This window comes from Sciurus carolinensis, chromosome 7 (assembly GCF_902686445.1).
Source record: "Sciurus carolinensis chromosome 7, mSciCar1.2, whole genome shotgun sequence".
NCBI classification, from domain to species: Eukaryota; Metazoa; Chordata; class Mammalia; order Rodentia; family Sciuridae; genus Sciurus; species Sciurus carolinensis.
Genome location: NC_062219.1, coordinates 126,261,497 through 126,284,875, shown reverse-complemented (window position 1 = coordinate 126,284,875; position 23,379 = coordinate 126,261,497). Strand labels below are relative to the sequence as shown.

At 33.7% G+C, this 23,379-nt stretch overlaps 2 protein-coding genes and 1 non-coding gene across 3 annotated transcripts; all 3 read right to left on the bottom strand.

The window, feature by feature from the left end:
- Positions 1-8,415: 8,415 nt before the first annotated feature.
- LOC124989101 (olfactory receptor 2B11-like) lies at positions 8,416-9,354 on the bottom strand. The gene has a single exon (XM_047559039.1). The coding sequence runs from the start codon at positions 9,352-9,354 to the stop codon at positions 8,416-8,418; it is 939 nt and encodes a 312-aa protein (XP_047414995.1).
- A 9,472-nt stretch (positions 9,355-18,826) lies between these two features.
- Positions 18,827-18,899, bottom strand: Trnaa-agc (transfer RNA alanine (anticodon AGC)). Its single transcript has one exon. It is a non-coding gene; the product is annotated as a tRNA-Ala (tRNA).
- Positions 18,900-22,320: 3,421 nt separating this feature from the next.
- Positions 22,321-23,262, bottom strand: LOC124989638 (putative olfactory receptor 2B3). Its single transcript, XM_047559563.1, has one exon. It carries the CDS (start codon positions 23,260-23,262, stop codon positions 22,321-22,323), a length of 942 nt encoding a protein of 313 aa, XP_047415519.1.
- Between the last annotated feature and the right edge of the window lie 117 nt (positions 23,263-23,379).

The window sequence follows — 23,379 nt, the reverse complement described above, 5'->3', positions numbered from 1 at the left end:
GGTATTTTCCTCTTTTCATCCTACTGGCCTTTGTTTACCCTTTGGTGTCAGACCTATTGTCAACATAATGACTCTATTTTGTTTTAAACTAATTTTGCTGAACTGTTAAGCAAAACATGTACTTAATTTTTAACTCGTATTTTTATGCTGTTGATTTAACCTTAAAGGTCTACTCTATTACCTAACCAAGCTCACCTAAATCTAAGTTAGGTTATTTACTACCAAACAATCAGTGTGCATGCTTCATTTTATCCTAATATTCTTTATGTTATTGATTTATCCTCTACCTACTACAATACATACATGAGACCTAAGCCAGCATAAACTGCTTAACCAGTTAACATGCAATGAGGGCATTTGATATTATTATAATATTTTTCTAGGTATTTGCATATGCTGTTTCTTTGTTCTTTAGTCCTACATTTCCAGGGTGGCCCTTGACATCTAAGCCTTTGAAGGAAGGATCATTATTGGACATTTGTCCATTTACCATTAATATTAATTTTTCATTTTCATTGTACTCTCCTGTTTAGGGAAGAGAGGGATCTGTGAGAGGTGGGTCCTTATACTTATTTGCTTGTTTCCCTCTAGGTGGATACCACAAATGTCCCCCAATCCTATAAGCTAAGTAGGGCAGTCCTTGCACTGTGGGGACAACAAGTCTCTTGTTCCATTTGTCAGGTTGTTGTTTTACTGGTAAAGCATTAACTGGGGCAGCAGTTAGGAGTATAGGAGCAAGCAATTCCTGTAACTGTAGTTTTCTGAAGAACTGCTCAAACTCTGTACTTTCAGACTTATTATGTGTGATATTGGTACATTTTTTAAAGCATTCCTCATCCTCCCCCAAGCTCCACAGACTCATTGAAGTTAAATTCTTATCACAATGATCTAGGGAATATGATTTGTAGTTGCATAGTTGTAAGAATGATAATTGCAAGAAAACATCCAATTCCTAGGAGAGATGACAGTGGCAATTTCCTGGAATGGTGACCTTGCCAAGCCCTTCCCCATGCTTGGACCTTGTCAAGCAGCATTGCGGAAACAGTCCTCACCATTTAGGAATTAGACCAGAGACCTTGCACCAAATAGAAGACAAAGTAGGCCCAAATCTTTATCATGTTGACTTAGCACAGACTTCCTTAACAAGACTCCCAAAGCACAAGAAATCAAAGCAATAATCAATAAATGGGATGGATTCAAACTAAAAAGTTTTTTCTCAGCAAAGGATATAATCAATAATGTGAAAAGAGAGCCTACAGAGTGGGAGAAAATCTTTTTTTCCATACTGGTTTTTGTGTGTTGACTTTGTATCCTGCAACTGTATGAAATTTGCTGATTAGTTCTAGTGTTTTTTTTTCTGTTTTTTTTTTTTTTTTTTTTTCATGGAACAGTGACAACTGCACTTCTTCCTTTCTTATTTGAATGCTTTTTTATTTCTTTCTCCCACATAATTATTTTGACTAGGACTTACAGTACTATACTGAAAAAACGTTGGGAAACTGAATATCCCATCTTATTCCAGTACTTAAAGGTTTTCAATTTTTCACCAATGAGGATGAGGTTCATTGAAGCCTTCTCATTCAAGACCTTTCTTTTTATTTTTTGTTTTAAGATATGCAGGACAGTAGGGTGTATTTTGATATATTATACATACATGGAGTGCAAGTCATTACACTTTTGATTCTTGTTGTTATACATGATATGGAGTTATAATGGTCGTGTATTCATATGTGAGCAAAAGAAATTTATGTCCAATTCATTCTGCTATCTAATTCCCATCCCCCCTTCCTTCCCTTTATTCCCATCTCTCTAATCCAATGAAATTCTATACTTCCCCTCCCTACCCTTCCTTGTTATGGTTTAGCAGCCATATATCAGAGAGAACATTTGACCTTTGGTTTTGGGGGACTGCCTTATTTCACGGAACATGGTATTCTCAGGTTCTATCCACTTACTGGAAAATGCCATCATTTTCATTATTTTTTAAGACTGAGTATTACTCCATTGTGTATATATACCACATTTTCTTTGTCCATTTATCTGTTAAGGGGTACCTAGATTGGTTCCATAGCTTGACACTACTAAATTGAGTTGCTATATACATTGATGTGGCTGTGTCACTATAATATGCTGATTTTAAAGTCCTCTGGGTATAAAGCAAGGAGTGGGATAACTAGGTCAAATGGTGGATTAATTCCAAGTGTTCTGAAGAAACTCCATACTGTTTTCCAGAGTGATTGCACTGGTTTTCAGTCCCACCAACGATGTGTGAGTGAACCTTTTCCCACACCCTCACCAACATTTATTGTTACACTTGTTTTGAGATACCTTCCTACTATGCTTGAATTGTCAATTTTTTTAATCAGAAAAATGATGTTGGATTTTGTCAGGTAATTTTTCCATGTCTATTGAAATTATCATGATTTTTATTATTTTTATCATTCTGTTGTTAAAATGATGTGTTACATTTACTGATCTGTATATGGAAATCATCCTTTTGTTCCAGGGTTAAAACCACTCACTCAAGTTGAATGATACTCTTTTTTTTTTTTTTTTTTTTAACTCTTTAAACATTTAATTCTTCAGCTTTAATACACACGAATGCTATTAGGGGGTGGGGAGGGGCTGGAGAGGGGCGGGTTACAGCCTCCATCGGGATCAGAGTGTCAACAGTGTTACTTATAAATTATATTACATCAATTTTATTTACTGATCTAGGCAGCCAGAGGATGGAAGGATATACAATGTGAAGTAAACACATTCATACCGGGAGTAAGGGGGGCTGGCAGGAGACACAGCTTTTTAACATCAAAAAATGTATAAAGTATTTAGCAAAAGTTACAGAAAACAGACCAAACAAGCAAGTTTATTTTGTTAGAAAATTCCGCTTTCATAGGGTTTGCTGATGTGCTTGTGTCTGTGAAGGGGACGCCTCCAGTCATCTCCTTCCTGAGGGAGGGGAAAGAGTTGCAAATTTGGGGGCCATCTCCCAGGATGGCTGGAGACCCTTGGAATGTCTATCTCTGGGTCCACATGGCTGCCTGGGAGCCGCCACTCCACAGCGCCCGTCTGCAGAGGGAGACACAGGGAGGAAAGCGCCCCACTGACAAATGAGTGGAGGTCCAGATGGATGTGCGTGAACAGGCTGCAGCATAAAGGAAGTGGCAGGGCAGGGCAAGTCCTGGCTCCTCCTTTAGTACTGCAGGCTTTCCCTCTCTGTCCCCATTGAATGATACTCTTAATGTGTTGTTGAATTCAATTTGCTAGCATTTTCTTGATGGTTTTTTCAACTCTTATCATCATGGATATTGACCTAAATTTCCATTTCTTATAATAAATTTTCCTGCTTTCAAAAAAAATTTGGAGGTATAACCTTTTTTAATTTTGGGGGGGAAAGTTTGAGGATTACTATTTGAACATTTGATAGAATTTAGCAGTAAAATCATCAGTTCCTGAGCTCTTCTTTGATTGAAGACTTCTTGTTATTGATCTTATCTCTTTAGTTGTTATTGGTTTGTTCACTTTCTCTTTCTTCATGATTCCGTCTTGATAGGTTGTAAGGCTCTAGGAATTTGTACATTTCTTCTAGGTTATCCAATTATTAATATGAATTATCCATAGTAACCTTATTGTCCTTTGTATTTCTGTGGTAGCTCCTCTTTTGTATATAATTATGCTTATTTGAATTTTTGCTTTTTTCTTTAATGGTTTGTTGATTTTTTTACTATATTTCCAAAAATCTAAAAATCTTAGTTTTGTTATCTATTTTTCTCTTATATTTCTAGTCTTAGCTTAATTTGCTTCTGCACAGACTTTGGAATGTTGCATGTTCATCTTTATCTGTCTCAATAGATTTTTAGAATTCTTTGTCATTTTTAATTTAATTTATTCATTGTTTAAACAACAGCATGTTACTTAATTTCCATGTATTTGAAACTTTTAAAATTTCTTTTGTCATTTATTTCATACCACTTTATTCAGAAAAGTTTACATAATATGACTTCAAACTCCTTAAAATAGTTAGAAATAGTTTTATGAACTAATACATAACATTTCCTGGAGAAAGTTCTTCATGTACTTGAGAAGATGTGTATACCAATGATTTGAGAAAGAATGTTTTATAACCATCTCTTAGGTTCACTTGTTTTAAAGTTTAGCTTAAGAACAATGTTTTCTTATTAATATTCTGTTTGGATGATCAGCTTATTAGTGAAAATGGAATATAGAAGTCCCTTACTTTAATTGTATTCCTGTATAATTCTCTCTTCAGGACTCTTAATGTTAGTTTTGTCTAATTTGTGGTTATTATGTCCTTGGTGAAATTGACTTCAATACTACATAATGAATTATTTACTTAATTTCATGGTTTTTGACTTAAAGTCTATCATAACTGGTGTAAGTTTTGCTAATACTACTCTCCTTTGGTTTCCATTCTCTTTTATAGTCTTTTTCCATCCCTTCACTCAGTCTGTTTGTCTTTAAAAATGAAAGGAATCTTTGTAGTCAGCATTTATTTGGAGCTTATTTTATTATCTGTCAGTCACTCTAAGTCTTTCAATTGCACACTTTAGTCCATTTACATCAGAGGTAATTATGGATTGGTAAGGACTTACTTTTCATTCTGTCAGGTTTTTTTTCTTTTTTTATTTTCTGTTTGTTTGCGTTTTTGTTTGTTCGTTTTGTTTGTGTTTTGTTTTGCTTTTGGTACTGGGTATTGAACTCAGGAGCACTTGATCACTGAGCTACATCCCCAGTCTTTTTTGTTAAATTTTGAGACAGGGTTTCATAGAGTTGCCAAGAGTTTTGCTAGTTTTCTGTTTGTTTTGTAGGTACTTTGTGACTTTATTTCTTTCCTGTTGTTTCCTTTGGTAATATGCATTTTTCCTTAGCAATAGACAGAACCATATTTTAGGAAATGTATTTTCCCACTTATTGCATTAGTTCATTTTAAGGAAGATCTTAAGATTTAGAAAATTGGAAGAGGCATTTCTTTTTTTAAAATTTTATTTGCTCTAATTAGTTATACATGACAAAAAAGCCGTTTATACATTTTGATAAATCATACATAAATGTATGTATCATTTTTCAGATTGTACATGTTGTAGGATCACATTGATCATGCAGTTGTTTGTACATGAGGTAATAATGTCTGTTTCTCTCTACTATCCCCCTACCCCTATCCCCACTCCCCTCCCTTCACTTCACTTTACCTAATAGTAACTCTGTTCTTCCTTGGCACCACCCCACTCTTACTGTGAATTAGCATCCGAATATCCCAGAAAACATTAGCTTTTGGTTTTTTGGATTTGACTTATTTTGCTTAGTAGGATATTCTCCAACTCTATCCATTTACCAGCAAGTGCCATAATTTCATTCCTCTTTAAAGCTGAGTAACAGTCCTTTGTGTGTGTATATATATATATCACACTTTTCTTTATTCATCCATCTGTTGAAGGACACCTAGGTTGGTTCCTTAGTTTAGCTATTGTGAGTTGAGCTGCTATAAACATTGATGTGACTGCATCCCTGTAGTAAGCTGATTTTAAGTGCTTTGAGTATATACTGAGGAGTGGAATAACTGGGTCAAATGGTGGTTTCATTCCAAGTTTTCTGAGGAATCTCCATACTGCTCTCCATAATGTTTGCACCAACACTCATACATTGCTGGAAGAGGCATTTCTAACTGCAAAAATAAATGAAAGAACAGAGGAGACAATGCAGAAGAGTATAGTAAATGGAATTATTATAACAAATTATAATTGGTTTGGAAAGGGATGGTGGTTTGATGGTCATATATACAATACAATGTAGAAGTTGAAAGAGTGGTAATGAGAAGTACAATTAGAATCCTCTTAGTGTACTGGACTTGGTTTCTGCCTATATAAAATAACAGAAAGCAACAGTGGTTATTTAAGTTAACCTCCTAACTCTCTACATATACTAATAACCAAAGTTCAATATATATGATGATACTAAGATCTTGAGGTCAGTAATTAAATGTCTACATTCAGAAGCATTTGAAACTGTTTTCATTTTTATGCTATGTATACAGGAGGATATCTCTAGTTTACCATCTTGATTTCTAAAAGACTTTCCCAAATCTTTTATCATTACAACAAAAGTTAAAATGTTTTAATGTTTCCTATTTGTTCTTTGGAATAAGTCTGGTTTCTTTGGGAAATTACAAAAGTTTTTTAATTAGCTTTCTTGAAGAAAGCTCTCTCAAGATTGTTTGTGCTTTGCATCAGAAGTAGAGTACAGTTTCACTTTGATATAATGATATGCCTTTCCTTCAGCAGGGCTTCTTAAAGATTAACTAAATTATGAAAAATACTGAATATACATACCTTAGAAATGTGAAGTTCTGTAGTACAAATGAAGTGATTGTGTGGGTTTTTCTCACCACTATTTTAAGTATTCTTTATCCTGAGACATTTATGTTAATTCTCTTAGGATGTTCTGATATGTCACTGAGTCTGTATTACATTTATATTTCCAAAATGAATAATCTTTACAGGCCAAGAATATAGCATACACATCAAATGAGTCAGGACTCAGGATAATATAATAAAGCGCTATGAACAACTATAGTAAGCCTTAATAGCTATGCTTTTAACACAGAATTGATCTCTTTCCCCACCAAAGCTCAAAATACCTATACAGGTTGAGCATCCTTAATACAAAAAACTCTGAAATCTGAACTTTTTGAATACTCATGTAATGCAAGTGGAAAATTCTACACTCATCTGTCATAATGGATTATAGTCAGAATGCACAAAAATATTTCTCAAGATTACCTTCAGCTATGTATATAGATTGTATTTCAATAAAAATGAATTCTGCCATATTTAGAAATGGGTCTCATCCTCAACATACCTAATGAATATGCAAATATTTCAAAACTACAAAGAAAATCTAAGTATGAAAGTCTTGAAATTTAAAAACTTTGATCCCCTAGCAATTACCCAGAAATTAATTTTTAAGTCACTCAAAGTTGTTACCAAACTCCAAAGGTCTCAAGACATGATCTAGTACCAGATATTCTGTTATTTTCAAAGAGTAGATCTGGTTGCAGTTGATTCTGGTTGTTGGTTCAGTGTACCATGGGAATTTTCTTTTAGTGATTTTTCTCAGATATTGATCATACCAGAAGACACATTAGGAAAGTTCAAATGAGGAAGGGGTGTTTTTCATACAAGTCTATATGTCTTCAATATGCAACATCATATTGAATTCTTAAATATGAATTCAATACTAACTAACCACAAAAAACATGAATTTGCTTTAATAAATTATAACTAATTTTGTAACAGCATTTCAAAGTTGAAGTGTGAGTTTTATAAATGTTTTAAAACTTTCAGGATGTCACAAATTTTTGAATATCATTTGTATCCAAAATTTGTATCATTAAAAAGATACTCATATTATATATTTGTTGATGTTATCTAGTTGCTGACCTTCCAAAAATACAAATTATTTCCTTCTTATATTATTGTTGTCCAGTTTCAAAAGGCATTTCTTGCTGTTCCAATTTATATACAAAAATGTTTCCAGATAATGGTCCATTATTAACTTCTTTACTCATTGATTCAAAAGACTCATGGTTATGAACTTTAAAAATACTTATTCATACTTTTTCTCTAAATTTTATTCATTTTAATATTTAATGATAAATTCTTTAATTAAACATATCAAACATTGCATACTAATTCAGTATACAGGAATTACAATCCATTTTTGAAAAAGTGATAGAATCTACATGAGCTGAAGCTGATAAACACGTGATTTTTTTGAAGCGTAGAATGTTTCCCCTTAAACATAAAGTGAAGCCATACTGTCTGCAGAGACTTGGGTCAAAATGCAAGAGTCATGTAAAGTTTCATAGGTGACACCAATGGGAAACCCACTGGTAGCATTTTATGTGGTGTGAATTTATGATGATGTGCTTAAACTAACAAGTTTATATTATAATTAAAATTTAATATGCTCCTTTTACTACTCAATACAGTTATTATTTCAAAATTCAAATGGAAAATACTATTTTTCAATATTCTCACAAATGGGCTTTCCATACTAGTGTACATAATCTAATAACATTCATGCCTAATGCGATTATAAAATGTGAGAAACAAATATAGTTGTCAAATCGAACACATAGCATGAGATTCCATTACTAATGGAAAATGAATTACTAGGGACTGGGGTCATGGTTCAGTGGTAGAGTGTTTGTCTGGCATATGTGAGGCACTGGGTTCAATTCTCAGCACCACATATAAATAAATGAGTAAGATAAAGGTCTCTCAACATCTAAAAAAGTTTTTTAAATGTGAATTCTTAGAAAACCCACACAAACCTGTTAATGTTAGGTAATTTAATTTGGGTTTGTAACCTTTCACTTGGAGATGAAAATGTTCCTCACTTGGAAATGAAAATGTTCCTCACTAGGTTGCCTAATGCCCCCTTCACATCCTTATTCCTCAGGGTGTAGATGAAGGGGTTGACTGTAGAAGTCACCACTCCATAGAAGAGAACCATGAACTTGGGTTGGTCCCTGGTGATGGAGGATGAAGGCTGAAGGTACATGCTAATGGCTGGACCATAAAATAAGGAAACTACAATGAGATGAGAGGAACATGTCCCAAAGGCCTTTTTCCTTCCTTCAGAAGATTTAATCTTAAGTACAGCATGTCCAATACTAGCATAGGAGGTAAGAATTAAACATAGGGGAATAACTAATACAAAAATACACACCACGGAGAGTGCAAGCTCATTAGCCTCCTTTTCCCCACAGGCAGTCTTTATCAGAACTGGAATCTCACACAACAAGTGGTCCAGTTGATTGACACCACACAATGGCAATTGCAATGTAAGAGTAGCCTCTGAGAAAGCAAAGAGCACTCCAGTCAGCCACGTAACGGATGCTAGTAAGGTGCAGATGCGTTGATTCATGATGAGGGGGTAGTGCAGAGGTCTGCAGATGGCCACATAGCGGTCAAAGGACATGATAGCCAAGAGCAGACATTCTGTGGCCCCCATAAAGTGAAAGAAATAAAGTTGAACTACACATCCTACATAGCTGATGGTCTTCTTAGAGCTTCCAAGGTTTAATAGCATCTGAGGCACAATGCTTGTGGTTAAACATATGTCCAAAAAGGATAGATTGGTGAGGAAGAAATACATGGGACTGCGGAGACTGGGATCTAATTTGGACACCAGGATGATGGCAATGTTTCCCATCAGGGTCATGGGATATGTTATCAAAAGAATAATGAATAGAGGAAGCTCTAGCCAAGGTAGATCATCAAAGCCTAGTAGAATGAATTCTTCAGGCTGACTTTCATTAATGAGTGCCATTCTCTTCAATTTGTTTCACCTATAATAAGGAAATGGCAAAAAATTAGAAAGAGTTATAAGGAATTAAAAGCATAACCACACATTGGTCATACAATTATAGAGGATATTGTGCAATAACTCTTGGATGGAAGAAGGCAAAGGTCTGTCATTAAATGACCAAATTTCCATTCATGGCATTATAAGAAATGGCAGTTACAGTAAAAAATAGATAAATATTCTGAAACTGAATTTCCTCCTTTGAAAAATACAGGAAGACAATAATGATCTCCTTATGTTGAAAATTCAATAACAAGTAGAGGTGACTATGCTAGGGAAATTCCCAGACAGTGGTTTTCAAACTTTGGCTAACATAAAAATCAGCTGGGGAGGTTGTTAAAAAGTTTACTGGTTTTTGTCTCCAGCTGTCTGATCAAGCAGGTATAGCACGGAATCCTGGAATCACATAAATCCTCTTCACAAGCAGTGTTGCATCATTTCAGAAATGTTAGAAAGGGTGCAATATCAAGGTAGTGATAGTAGAAGAAGGAGTAGGAAATTTTGAGCTCTGAGAATCATCATGCTAGGCCTGTCCTACCCCAACAAGTTGCTTGAATAGTTTTACCACCTGCATAGGGAGTGAGTGATCTTTGGATTTAATCCCATCACTACTAGCTACTTGAAATTGAACAAGAAATCAAACACTTTCAACATCAGTTTCTTCAGGTATAAATTGAGTGTGTGAACCAGTAATACTCACCCACCCCCAGACCCTATGACAAAGGAAATTTTAGTATCCATATTTTAGGATATTATTAATCATTAATTCTTAGAATGTCCTTATAATTAGAAAGGTAAAGGTAAAAATCAAAATATAATCAATGCCTTAAATGAGATAGTGAGATTGTCCAGACAATAAATTTGGAGTTTAAAGATTTAAAACAAAACAAAACATCTGTACTGCAAGTTTGTTTTCTGAATTACTGTGGCCCCTATAATTCAGCTATATTACTTAAGATGTTATAGGACCACAGAGAATTTAGGAACATCTCTGGGCCCAGGTTTTCTTTCACACGAAAATTCCATGATGTGGAAGGGATGTGAAATAAGCAAAGTCAGAATTATCATATTGATAAAACAATTTTCTAAAAATTGCAGTCCACCCACAGTATTAAATAATTACAATATAAGATACATGTTTTCTATTTTTAAAACATTGTTATATCCACATCATATCTTTTTCTACCAGAGACCGTTCTTCAATTATTTTTTTCTATTCTTTTTTTATGTCAAAAAATGCTTTATTGAACTAGACTCCATTCTTCAATTTTTTTAAAGAAGAATTTTCAATTAGACTTCAGGAATTTTTCCATAATTTATTTTCTCTAACTCTGATGACAATCATCCCTCCAGTGTGCTTTCTGAATTTTTATTTAATTTGTATTATTTTGGATTTTGTTCATATTTTTTCTTTATTAAGTATGTTTTGACTGTGAATGATGCTCGCCCTGCAGCCCCTTCCTTTTTTCTGTGTACTTGCCTATAGACAGAAGTAGGTATGTCTAATCCATGCAAGTCACTCTGACGTGTATTTAAGGTCATTAATTCTATCCATAGAACTCTCTCACCTTTTCCATATCATTCTCATATTTCATTACTTTTAACTCTTGGATTCTATGACATTTGGATCTTTTACTTCCAGTGATTTTCCATCCCTATTTACTACATGGGAATCTATTTATGTACAAATGTTTAAAATCATCTTAGTAAGTTGGTAGACTGTATTCCTGTTGACATTATCTTTGTATCTACCCTCATATTTTATTCTAGTATATCTTGCTTCTACTTCATTTTCATCCTACACAATATTTAATTTAGACTTGTAAGTACTGTTCAGTTATATAGAGAGTAGAAGATCCCAAGAAGAAATCTAGGTTATTTTCATCTGACCCCAAACTCTGATTGAAACATGGAGAAATCAAACCATGAAATTTTGAACATATATTAAAATTGATTGATAGGAGATACTCAAGTAATTGAATGAAAGTTTCTTATCTCATTCAAGTAGTTAATATCTGTCTGAAATATCTTTGTTTTTTATCATCAATTTAAGTGAGAAACTAATTAATTGCAAGTGAAGTCTAGTAGCTCACTAAGGCACTGAACTACATATTTCCAAACATTAGAAAAAAATTCCTGAAATGAAATACACTCTGCCTTTCATATATGTATTGGGTACTATAATGTACACACATTCCAACCTCCTCTGAGAATGCATTGCCCATAAAAACAAGTATCTTTTACTTACTTTATTTTGAGATTCCTCAATATAAAGGAAATGTGAGGAAGTATATTTGAATTTTTAAATTTTCAGAGGACAGAGAAACTTTAGTTCACAGATGCATCTTTAACTATCTGCTTCAAAGCAACTAGTTTTTCTGTTGATGCAAGTGCCAAAGAAAAAATGCCTAGGTTAGGAAGGCAAACTAGAAATTATTCAGAGTGCTTTTTGAGCATAATATTTACATGCTGTTCATGAAAACTCTTGGGCATTCTTTTCACATAGACAATTCATTTGTCCTTCTCCCAGGTGAATTACCAGAGAAAAAATTTTGGGACAGAGTTCTCTATGGAAAGGTTTCTTTTGTACAATTAGTTAACTACTGAACTGTGGTTGGGTGTAAGCCTCTCAGTTGTTAGATTTGTTTACAATGAGCTCATTCAATTACCCAAAAATCTGAATACTAATGTCAAATGGAATACAATTAAAGATAAATAAATAATAAGAAAAAGAATACAATTAGAGTAGAGATAGTTTGAATGAATGATTCAGGGGAATTTATATGAGAATTTATTGAATATCTTACTTCACTAATTCTTAGAATAGCTGACCTAGATTTAATTATTTCTAGTAATAATAATAAAGAAGCACAATATTAGTTTGAAAGACAAGAAAAAATGATCTTTCCAATGAGAACTAGTAAAGAAATATTTAAATAAAAACTTCACAGCATTTGTTTCTCTAACAAAAAGATGTAATTATGATTTTCTCTCTGATGCAATTATTGTCTTTCTCTTTCTTCACATATTAGTCACATATGTAGACAGAATTAAGATTTTTTAATTACTTGTATTATTTTAAACTAAATTATTTAGAAAAACAAAATCAAAGTCATAGAATAGGACAGACAAATGATAAGATTTTCCTTTGACTACCCTGTCAATGGTATGTCATCCATCTTCTTAATTAATGGGCTACCATAATATCACAGGACTGTGTGTTTTTATGCATCATATATGTGATAAATATTTCTCAGTCTGCTTTCCCTTTCCTAAATCCACCCTCTATCACAATATATAATTTTTTACAGAAGACAAAATTACAACAAACTTTATCATATCTAATTGACTTTATTCATGATTCATGAATGTGGGCAGCTTCCTTTCTCCTAAATAGAATGTGAGGTCACACTGGGCAATGGCAGAACAGAATTTAGCAAGATGGGAACAAAGAATTAACACTAGAAAAAACTGATTGCTGATTGGTAGATGTCACCTCACTTTTCCAGGTTTCTCCTCCTCCTCCCCTCCTCCTCCTCCTCCTCCTCCTCCTCCTCCTCCTCCTCCTCCTCCTCCTCCTCCTCCTCCTCCTCCTCCTCCTCCTCCTCCTCCTCCTCCTCCTCCTTCTTCTTCTTCTTCTTCTTCTTCTTCTTCTTCTTCTTCTTCTTCCCTTCCTCTTCTTCTTCCTTTTCCTCCTCCTCCTTCCCTCCTCTTTTTCTTTCTTCTTTCTTCTCCTTCTCCTCCTTCTTTCCTCTTATTGTAAAAAGAGAGTGAACCTCCTTTTTACACTGACTTGGGTAGGTCATAATCTCTCATTTTTAGGAAGAATATTTCTCCTTTTTTTGGATCTATCTGCTTTCTTAAAGGTTCTGTTTAACTATGTGGTATTCATCACAAATGTCTCCATTTGACTTGGTCTGTTCTTTTGGGATCACATGCAGGAACTCAGTCCTAAACAATGGCTTCCCATATATTTTTATTAATATTTTCTACTATGTTGTTCCACTGGAGGTTAAATCACAAAGATTCATATCTGCTTCTGGTCAAGTTTAACTATTGGGAGTCACCCCATGAGCATTAAAGAGTGAAAGAATAGCTGGTTGGGTGTATACTCTCTTAGATTCTTCTCAGCTGAACATGTGAGACTGACTTTGTTGCTCAACCAAAGGACACAGATCCTGAAGGTGGCCATGTATGTTCAAATGGTCTCTCTTTCTGGTTTCCAATACTATTTCTTCTTTTCACTACTACAGGCTTTGGTTGGCAACCAGACTCCGTACTCTGGTTATTATCAGGGTAGTCCCTATATAAAACACACTTAGGATCCCCCTATAGGTATTTCTCAGTCTTTCCCATACTTTGTAAATACTTCCTTTGTGAAACTATCCTCAGTGTTCTAGTTGGAGTGTGCCATCTCTTCTGCTGGGAATGTTGGTGACATTAACTGTCCATTACAAGCAGATTGAGAAAGTTTCCTGCTTCAGGATTTTTTTTTAACCTTTTGTTTATTTTTTCTTGCATTTTACATATTTTTTAAAATTGACAGTGTAGAATGTATTTGCCATGTACAATATAATGGTTTGCAGAGTATACAAATTGTACTATGAATAAATGTAGCTAATACATAGTTACTTAACATTTTGTTATTTTTGTGATGAAAACAGGCTATATACACTGTCTTATATTTTATAAAAATACAGTATATTTTTTAACAAAGTCATAATCTATCAAAATGTATAAATGTATTCTAATGTCATGTGTAACTAATTAAAACAAATAAAATAATTTTTTAAAAGATCTATATAGAAAAAAATAGAATACAGTATATTTTTAACAAAGTCACCAAGTTGTACCGTAGATCATTTGGACTTATTCTTTCAATAACTAAGATAAAATATCCTTTTCCCATCATCTCCCCAAACCATGCTCCTCAAACACACAGCCACTGGTAACCACCATTTTACTCTCTACTTTTATAAAATCAATTTTTTATTCCACATGTAAGTGATACCATACACTATCTTTCTGTGCCTATCTTATTAAACTTTATATGAAGTCTGCTTGCATTAATGTTCATAAGTGACAAGTTTTATTTCTTTTTTATAACTAAATAGTAGTCCCTTGTATATATATACGACATTTTTTAAATCCATTCATCAAGAGATGGAAACTTAGATTGATCTATATTTTGACTATGGTCAATAATACTGTAATGAACATCATTATATTGATTTAATTTCCATTGTCTATAAAACCAATGGCAGGATTGCTGAGACTTCTGGTAGTTCTGATTTTTTTGATAAAAAACTTACATATTTATTTTACTTTGTTCCTTTCTTTACCAGAATTCATCAATAAAAGCCAACATTGGGTTAAAAAAGCAAAATATAGTGAGTTTTATACATCTTGGTTCCCAATATGAATCAATTCACACAGTATGCACTGAGCTCTATGATCAACATCTGTCAGGTAACAAGTGCTAGGAAATGTTCCCAATGGCTATTTTTTTTCATTTCATTTCATTTTTTAAACTAATCCATAAAATCGTGCACATTTATGTGGTATAATGTGATATTTTGAAACATGTATATTTTTTATTTTATATATTCAAATAAGAGTAAACTTGTCAGTCTTCTTAAACATTGATCATTTCCTGTGGTAAAGGCTGGCTTTTATGAAATACACAATATATTATCCATAGTCACATACTGTGCAAAAGAACGCTAGAACTTATTACTCCTATGTAACTGCTACTCAGGACTTGTTGACAAACCTCTTCTAGTTTCTCCCTTCTCCTTACTTTCCCTAACCTCTGGTAACCAGTATTCTACTTTCAACTCATGTGGGAATCTACATGTAAGTGAGATCATGCATTACTAATTTTCTCTGTCTGGCTTATTTCATTTAATATAATCAGTTCTAGTTACATTCATGTTTTTGGAAATGACAAAATTTTAGACATTTCTCATGGTTGAATAGTATTCTGCTGTATATATATACATTTCTTTAATGACTCATAAGTGAATGACACTTAGACTGATTCTATTTCTAGGTTATTAAGAATAGCACTGCATTAGTCATATGTGTACAGATGTTTTTTAGGCGTATGAATTCATTTCCTTTGGATATACACCCAGTAGTTTGATTGCTGGATCATATGGTGATTCTGTTTTTAATTTTTTGAGAAACCTCCATACTCCATAATGGCTAGACTAATTTAAATTCCCAGCAAAGACTGGGAGGGTTCCCTTTCCCCCACATCCTCTCAGGTACGTGTTGCTATTTTGGAAATAACCATTCTGACTACAGTGAGGTAAATATCTCATTGTGATTTCTATTTTTATTTTCTTGATCATCAGTGATACTGTGTATTTTTCATATACCTGTTGGCCATTCATTTGTTTAGAAAAATATTTATTTAGGTTTATTGACCATCTTTAAATTGGATTATTTTGCTTTTTTGCCACTGAGTTGTTTGAGTTTCTCATATATATGTATGTATATGGAGAGAGAAAGAGAAAGAGAGAGAGATAAGGAGAGAGAATATATAAGGATACTTATGAAGCTAAAGGGGTAGACTGTGGACGAGACTGTTAGATGTCTCAGACTAACCATCCTCCTTTCTACATATTAATAGAAATTTTAGCTCATAGAGTATTCATAATTTTTAAAAAGATCACATTTCCTATTCTTCCATAAATCCAGTCTTGACCATGGGCCTGAATGTTGACCAAAACAAAATTTGGAATTATAATTGACAATTCTGAAATCCTTTGAATATGCTATTTGGCTTTTCTTTTGGGATTCTTCCTCTATCCAGTTGGAAATAGCTAATGTCTTGGAAAATACAATGGGAACCATCATCTTGTGACCTATTAAATATTGTATGTGTCCTGAAAAACCCATGATTTAGAAATTTGGGTTTATTTTAGAAATATGCCTTAATAATCTCCTAAATAAAGCAGTGGTAGAGCTCAAAGGGCTTAATCAACTACATCTGGGACAATACGGGGCAACAAAATAAAGTAAAACAATAATATAAAGTAAGAATATAACAAATAAAAGAATTTAGAAAGAAAGGAAATAAATAAGTAAATGGTGAAAAAAAACTTACTTCTAGAATGTCAAACAATAAATATAGAAGCTACTCTGGAGTTAGCTTAGTAGATACTAACTTAGTGGGTGAAAGCTTGATCAAGATCAACATATTTACATAATTTCAGACTATCTTCCTACAGATTACTACTAAGTTTTTAAGAAAAAAAATATAACTTCACACCAGAGAGACCTTGAAAATACCATCTTAGTCAAGCAATTAAAGTTAACTAGATTGAATTTTAAGACAGACCATGTGCCTTTCTGAAATGACTCATCAAGAGAGAAATTAGAAAAATGAGCCCATTCAAAGTAGCATCAAAAAACACTTAAAATATTTGGGAATCAATGTAACAATTAGGTGAAAGACCTCTACAATGAAAACTACAGAATACTAAAGAAAGAAAATGAAGGAGATGGAAAGATTTCCCATATTCTTGGATAGGCAGAATTAATATTGTCAAATTGACCATACTACCGAAAGTGATATATAGATTTAATGTAATTCCTACTAAAATTCCAATGACATTCTTCATAGAACTAAAAAAGCAGTCATGAAATTCATTTGGAAAAATAAGAATAGAATAGCAAAACAATCTTCAGCAAGAAAAGTTAAACAGGAGACATCACAATACCAGACCTTAAATTATATTACAGAGCTATAGTAGTAAAAACATCATGGTATTGGCATCAAAACAGACATGAAGACAAATGAAACAGAATAGAATACACAGAGACAAATGCACATAAGTACAAGTATCTCATACTAGACAAAGGTGCTATAAACATATATTGAGGAAAAAAATAGCCTCTTCAACAAATGGTGCTGGGAAAACTGGAGATCCATATGTAGCAAAATGAAATTAAACCCCTATCTCTCACCCTGCACAAAACTCAACTCAATGTGGATCAAGGACCTAGGCATTAGAACAGAGACCCTGCGCCTAATAGAATAAAAAGTAGGCCCAAACCTCCATGGTGTTGACTTAGGAACCGAATTCCTCAACAAACTCTTAAAGCACAAGAAGTAAAATCCTGAATAAATGAATGTGATGGTATCAAACTTAAATGTTTTTTCACAGCAAGGGAGAAAAATCAAGACTATGAAGAGAGAGCCTATAGGATGGGAGAAAATCTTAGCCACCTGCACTTGAGATAGAGCATTAATCTCCAGGATATATAAAGAACTCAAAAAACTTAATAACAAGAAATAAATTAGTGGGCAAAGAAACTAAGCAGGCACTTCACAGAAGAAAAGATACAAATGGTCAACATATATATTAAAAATGTTCAACATCTCTAGCAATAGAGAAATGCAAATGCAAACTACACTGAGATTCCATTTCACTCCAGTCAGAATGGCAACTACCAAGAATAAAAGTAACAATAAATGTTAAGGAGTATGTGGGGAGGAAAGGTACACTCATACATTACTGGTGGGACTGCAATTTGGTGTGCAACCACTCTGGAAGGCAGTATGGAGACTCCTTAGAGAACTTAGAATGCAACCACCATTTGACACAATTATCCCACTCCTTGAGTATGTACCAAAAAAACTTAAAATCAGCATACTACAGAAATGCAGCCACATCAATATTTATAGCAGCTCGATTCACAATATCTAAGCTATGAAACCAACCAAAGTGCCTTTCAACAGATGACTGGATAAAAAAAAAACTGTGGTACATACACACGATTGAATATTTCTCAACCATAAGAATGAAATGATGGAATTTGCAGGTGAATGGATGGAACTAGTGATTCTCATGTTAAATGACATAAGCCAATCCCAAAATACCAAAGGCTGAATGTTCTCTCTGATATGTGGATACTGAAACACAATGTGGGGGGAGGGGAGAATAGAAGTTCATTTGATTAAACAAAGGGGAATGATGGGAAGGGAGAGAAGATGGGAATAGAAACAATAGTAGAAGCAATTGGACATAAATTTCCCATATATGAACACATGACCAGTGAAAATCCATATCATGTACAACAGCAAAAATGGAATTCTAATTAGAATAAATTATACTTCATGTATGTATAATATGTCAAAATACATTCTACTGTCATGTATACCTAAAAAGAAAAGAAAAAAAATTCATTCGTGCTTGGTCGAGATATAAAGGAAACTTTTAGAGATGATTGATTAGATCAAATCATGTATTAGATACTATATTATATTACTATAAAATTGTTTTGATAACTAAACTGTCAATGTCAGAGAATGACCTGTTGAAGTGTTCAGTAATTAATGATTTTGGAAAATTCATGTATATGTATATCTATACTTAAATTATATTTACATATTATATATATTTTTGTTTGTTTGTTTGTTTTTTGGCAGTGCTGGGGATTGAACCCAGGGCCTTGTGCTTGCTAGGCAAGCACTCTACCAACTGAGTTACATCTCCAGTCCCATATTATATATTTTGAAATGGCACCAAATGTAAATGAATAGGGACTCTCCATAAAGGGTATATATAGTATTAGTGTATTATAGCAACTTTGAAGATTATATTAAAATGCATTATAACAATAACTGAATAATATGAAAAGGTAAAACTAAAAAGAAACACTGAGTCAAGATAGTGAGCTTCAGATTAAGGCTTTAGCACATGCTGTTTCTTCTTTGAATGCTTTCCTCTTCTGATACTATATCTAATTCATTTCTACTTTATTTACAGATCTGAGCCTAAATGACACCTCCTGAGAAGAGCTTTACTTGAATCCTCCTGGCTTAAATGAATCACCTTCTATTTTACTCATGAAGCCTTGTCATTTGTACAGCACAATCTTTATGACAACACACAATTAGATGTTTAATATTATGATTTGCTATTCTGTGAGAGGGAGAATTGCGCATATTTCATTCACAATGAACCTCACAATTAGCAATATCTATGTACGTAGGTAGTTGAGAAGTTTTTGGCAAATAAATAACTAAAATAGCCCTGTTTTTGGATGTGTACTAAGTTTAGGAGTACAGACAAACTTTAAGTGTCTCAGGTTAAGGTATATGTGACAATAATGTAGATATGGACAATATAAAAAAATTTAGAATACTGATGGTGATTTAAATGTTAGGACCCAATTCACCTTATATTTATTATTTAAATTATTAATGTCTCATAATTTATAAATATAAAATTATTTGCAAGCAGATTTTGGAAAATTGAAATTGGTTGCAAATTTAATTATACTGGTCTAATACTAATTTCACTATCAATAATTGTCATTTCAAGTTAAACTCAATTTACATCATTATAATTCTATGATGATGTTCAATAGGAACCAAATAACATATTGGAAAACTTTTCAAGGTAAAATATATTCAGAGCATCAGTTTTTGATGTTTAGTATCACTGCACATCATGAAGTATCACTTTTTTGATACTTACAAAAATGTATGATGCAACTTTAAAATGTAGAAAATTATAAAGGCTATAGTAAAATGTTGTGCTATCCTGACATTTACCCCAGCACAATTAACTTTTTGGAGAGTTTGTTTATAGTACTTTCTTACATGCATAGATGTATACAAAATTAGGGTCATATCTTAAGTATAGATTTATTTTCTGACTTCTACTGTCCCACTTAGCAATGAGCATTTCTCCATATTGTTTTTTAAAAGAAATGACTTATGCACATTTATTAGTGAACAAGTCCAAAATCATACTGCATTTAACCAAAAAATATTTAATTTTTACTCAGGTTTCACATCCATGAATGTCCCTTGTCTCTCTTCCATATCATTCTCCACTAAAGATTGAAACCAGCAGAGTATAAACTAAAATTTTCTACATCGTTGTTGTAAAGTAAAAAATATAAAGAGCACATTGGCTCTCAAAATTTCTTGCCAGAAGTTTACAATCAGTGAAACTACATTTATTGACTAAAGTTAGTTACCAGATAATGATGTAGTTCCATAGGGGAGAAAGTGATAATCCTATTGCATACTTAGAAGGACCAAGCAAAGCCTAAAAGATTTCTGTAGTTTTATTATTTTTCCTACACACTCCCTTTTGAAAAAATAAAAATAAAAACTTCCAACCAGTTAAAATAAACCTCAAATTTCAGAATCTATAATTGGTGCTCCTAATCTCTTCATCAAAAGTACTTAATTCTCCTGACTCAGAGATCCAAGACTAAAATGACACATTGCCTAGCCTTCACATGCTCAAAATGTAATATGTAAACCTGGAAGAAGATGACCAGAGTGAAAACTCCCATTCATAACAGGAAAATTTGGAAATAAATTTGTCACAGGTCCCTAGAAATTCTGCAAATACCTGGGCAAATGTACTAATGTCACTTCCACAATTCTCAGTAAGATATCTTGTTCTCTACAAATTTATTTGTAGGTTTATTGGTACTATCAGTGATCAGCAGGATTGTTTTCCTTGAACCATTTATTTCAACTGTGAAGGAATATATTAGGTGCTATTTTAATCCAAAGTTTAGAAAGAAGTAAATGGTTTACATTCTTGTATTCGTTCTTATCCCTACAAATTGCATTTTAATTCCTTTGTTGCTCAAAGAATGTTCTTGCATTTTTATATTTTATTTTTAATTTCCACTTGAAAACAAGGAAGTTTTTCTGAGTTTTTTATTATACTTTGTCAAATATATACCATTATAATAAATACATACTTTTTTTCCAATCTCTTCATCTAGAGTCACAATCACTGTGTTCATTATCTGCCTTTCAAATTACTGAAAGTGATATTTTTTTCAAAATTGTCTTATTGTATATCATAGCATGGTTCCGATCTTTAAAACTGATTTCCTTTTACCATGATACCTGACACTATGCCAGTGTCTCCTATTTTAATTTTTTTCTTAACATCAGATTCCCATTACTATTTACTAATTTCAGTAATCGGGACAAGCTACATTATAATTTAGTAATAAAAATATCAATCACTTTAAATAATAAAGGTGTTTTAGTCAGTTTTTTCACTGCTATGACTAAAAGGACTGAGCCAGAACAATTGTAGAGGAGAAAGTTTATTTGAGGGCTCATGGTTTCAGAGGTCTTAGTCCCTAGAAGATCAGTCCATTTCTTGGGTCTTGGGGTGAGGCAGAACATCATGGAAGAAAAGTGTGGCAGAGGGAATCAGCTCACATGGTGATTAGAAAGCTGAGAGAAAGAGGTCTCCACTTGCCAGATACAAATATATATTCCAAAGCCATGCCCCCCATTCCCACCTTCTCCAACCACTTCAGTTACCATTCAGTTAATCCCTATCTGGGATTAGTTCATTGATCAAGTTAAGGCTATAACCCAATTATTTCTCCTCTCTGAGATTCTAACTAGCTTAAAACCAGTTAGATTGAAGCCACCCTACTTGCTCAGAGCAGTTTGGAAGGTGTGTACAATGAGTTTTTATGAAGGGATGAGGGGGTGAAGGGATTGAGAATTTGGGCTCTGATGGAAGAACTTTTGATTTGATATCATTGGTTATTTTATCATGAAGACATGAAAATCCTTAACTAAGAAATAGACAAGATGACCATGGAATAAAAGTATACAGGTGGGGAGGTAAAAAATCCAAGCCTTCCTAATTCATCTAACATGGCTAAAAAGAAATTAGTATGACTCAGACTTAAGGAACAGGGTACATTGGGGAACTTCTGGAAAACAATGGAGTTTATAATTTAGTAAGCACATGTTATGTTTCCTCAGCATTATTTTCTGGACAGAGGAAGAATTTTCTACCTGTTGGTATAATTCAATGAAATCATGAGAGCCTGGAAAATTGAAAAATCACTTCAAATATTATTACCATTTTCAAGGATAAGGAAAGATTCAAAGTATGTGCCATGAAGTACTTATTTCTTATAGAGAAAAATTCTTGACATCACCCTCTTGAAGGCCTCCTTCATATCTTTATTTCTAAGGCTGTAGATGAGGGGGTTCAACATGGGGGTGATGATCCCATAGAAAAGAGAAACCATCTTTCCCCAGTCCTTCGAGGTAGATGAAGGTGGTTGTAGGTACATATAAATACCTGTTCCAAAAAAGAGTGACACCACAACCATGTGAGACCCACATGTCCCAAAAGCTTTCCTCCTTCCTTCTGCAGACCTGATTTTCAACACTGCTTGAGCTATGAAACCATAGGAGATGAGGATCAATGTCACTGGAATTAGCAGAATTAAGACACTGAAGAAAAAGAGCTCAGCCTCAATAGGCTTTGTGTCGGCACATGACAACTTGAGAAGGGCGGGGACCTCACAGAAGAAGTGGTCCACTTCCCGATGACCACAGCGTGGCATGTTCAGTGTCAGGGAAGACTGCAACACTGAGTTGCTGAATCCAGTGAGCCACGAGAAGGCCGCCATCCTTAAGCAGAACCAACGGTTCATGATGACGACGTAGTGGAGGGGTCTGCAGATTGCCACAAATCTGTCAAAGGACATAACAGCCAGCAGGAGACATTCTGTGGCCCCCAGGGCCAGGAAGATGATGAGCTGGGCCACACAGCCACCATAGCTGATGGTCTTTTTGTTGCGACAGATATTTGCTAACATGTGAGGGACTGTGCTTGTGGTATAACAGAGATCTAAGATGGAGAGATTAGTGAGAAAGAAATACATGGGTGTGTGGAGTTTGGGATCCAGAATGCACACAATCATGATGGACACATTGCCAAAGATGGTGAATGTGTATGATATTAACAAAACCACCAAGAGCGGCATTTGCAGCCAGGGTTTGTCTGAGAAACCAAGTAGAATAAATCCTTTTGGGGAACTGTCATTTGCCCAGTTCATGATAACACTTATTTTTTTTTATTCCTAAAAAATTAGAGAATAAGAAAATAGTCAATAGGTTAGTAGATATTTGGAATTGAATTGAATATAGATTAATTATAATGATTAACTTTGCAC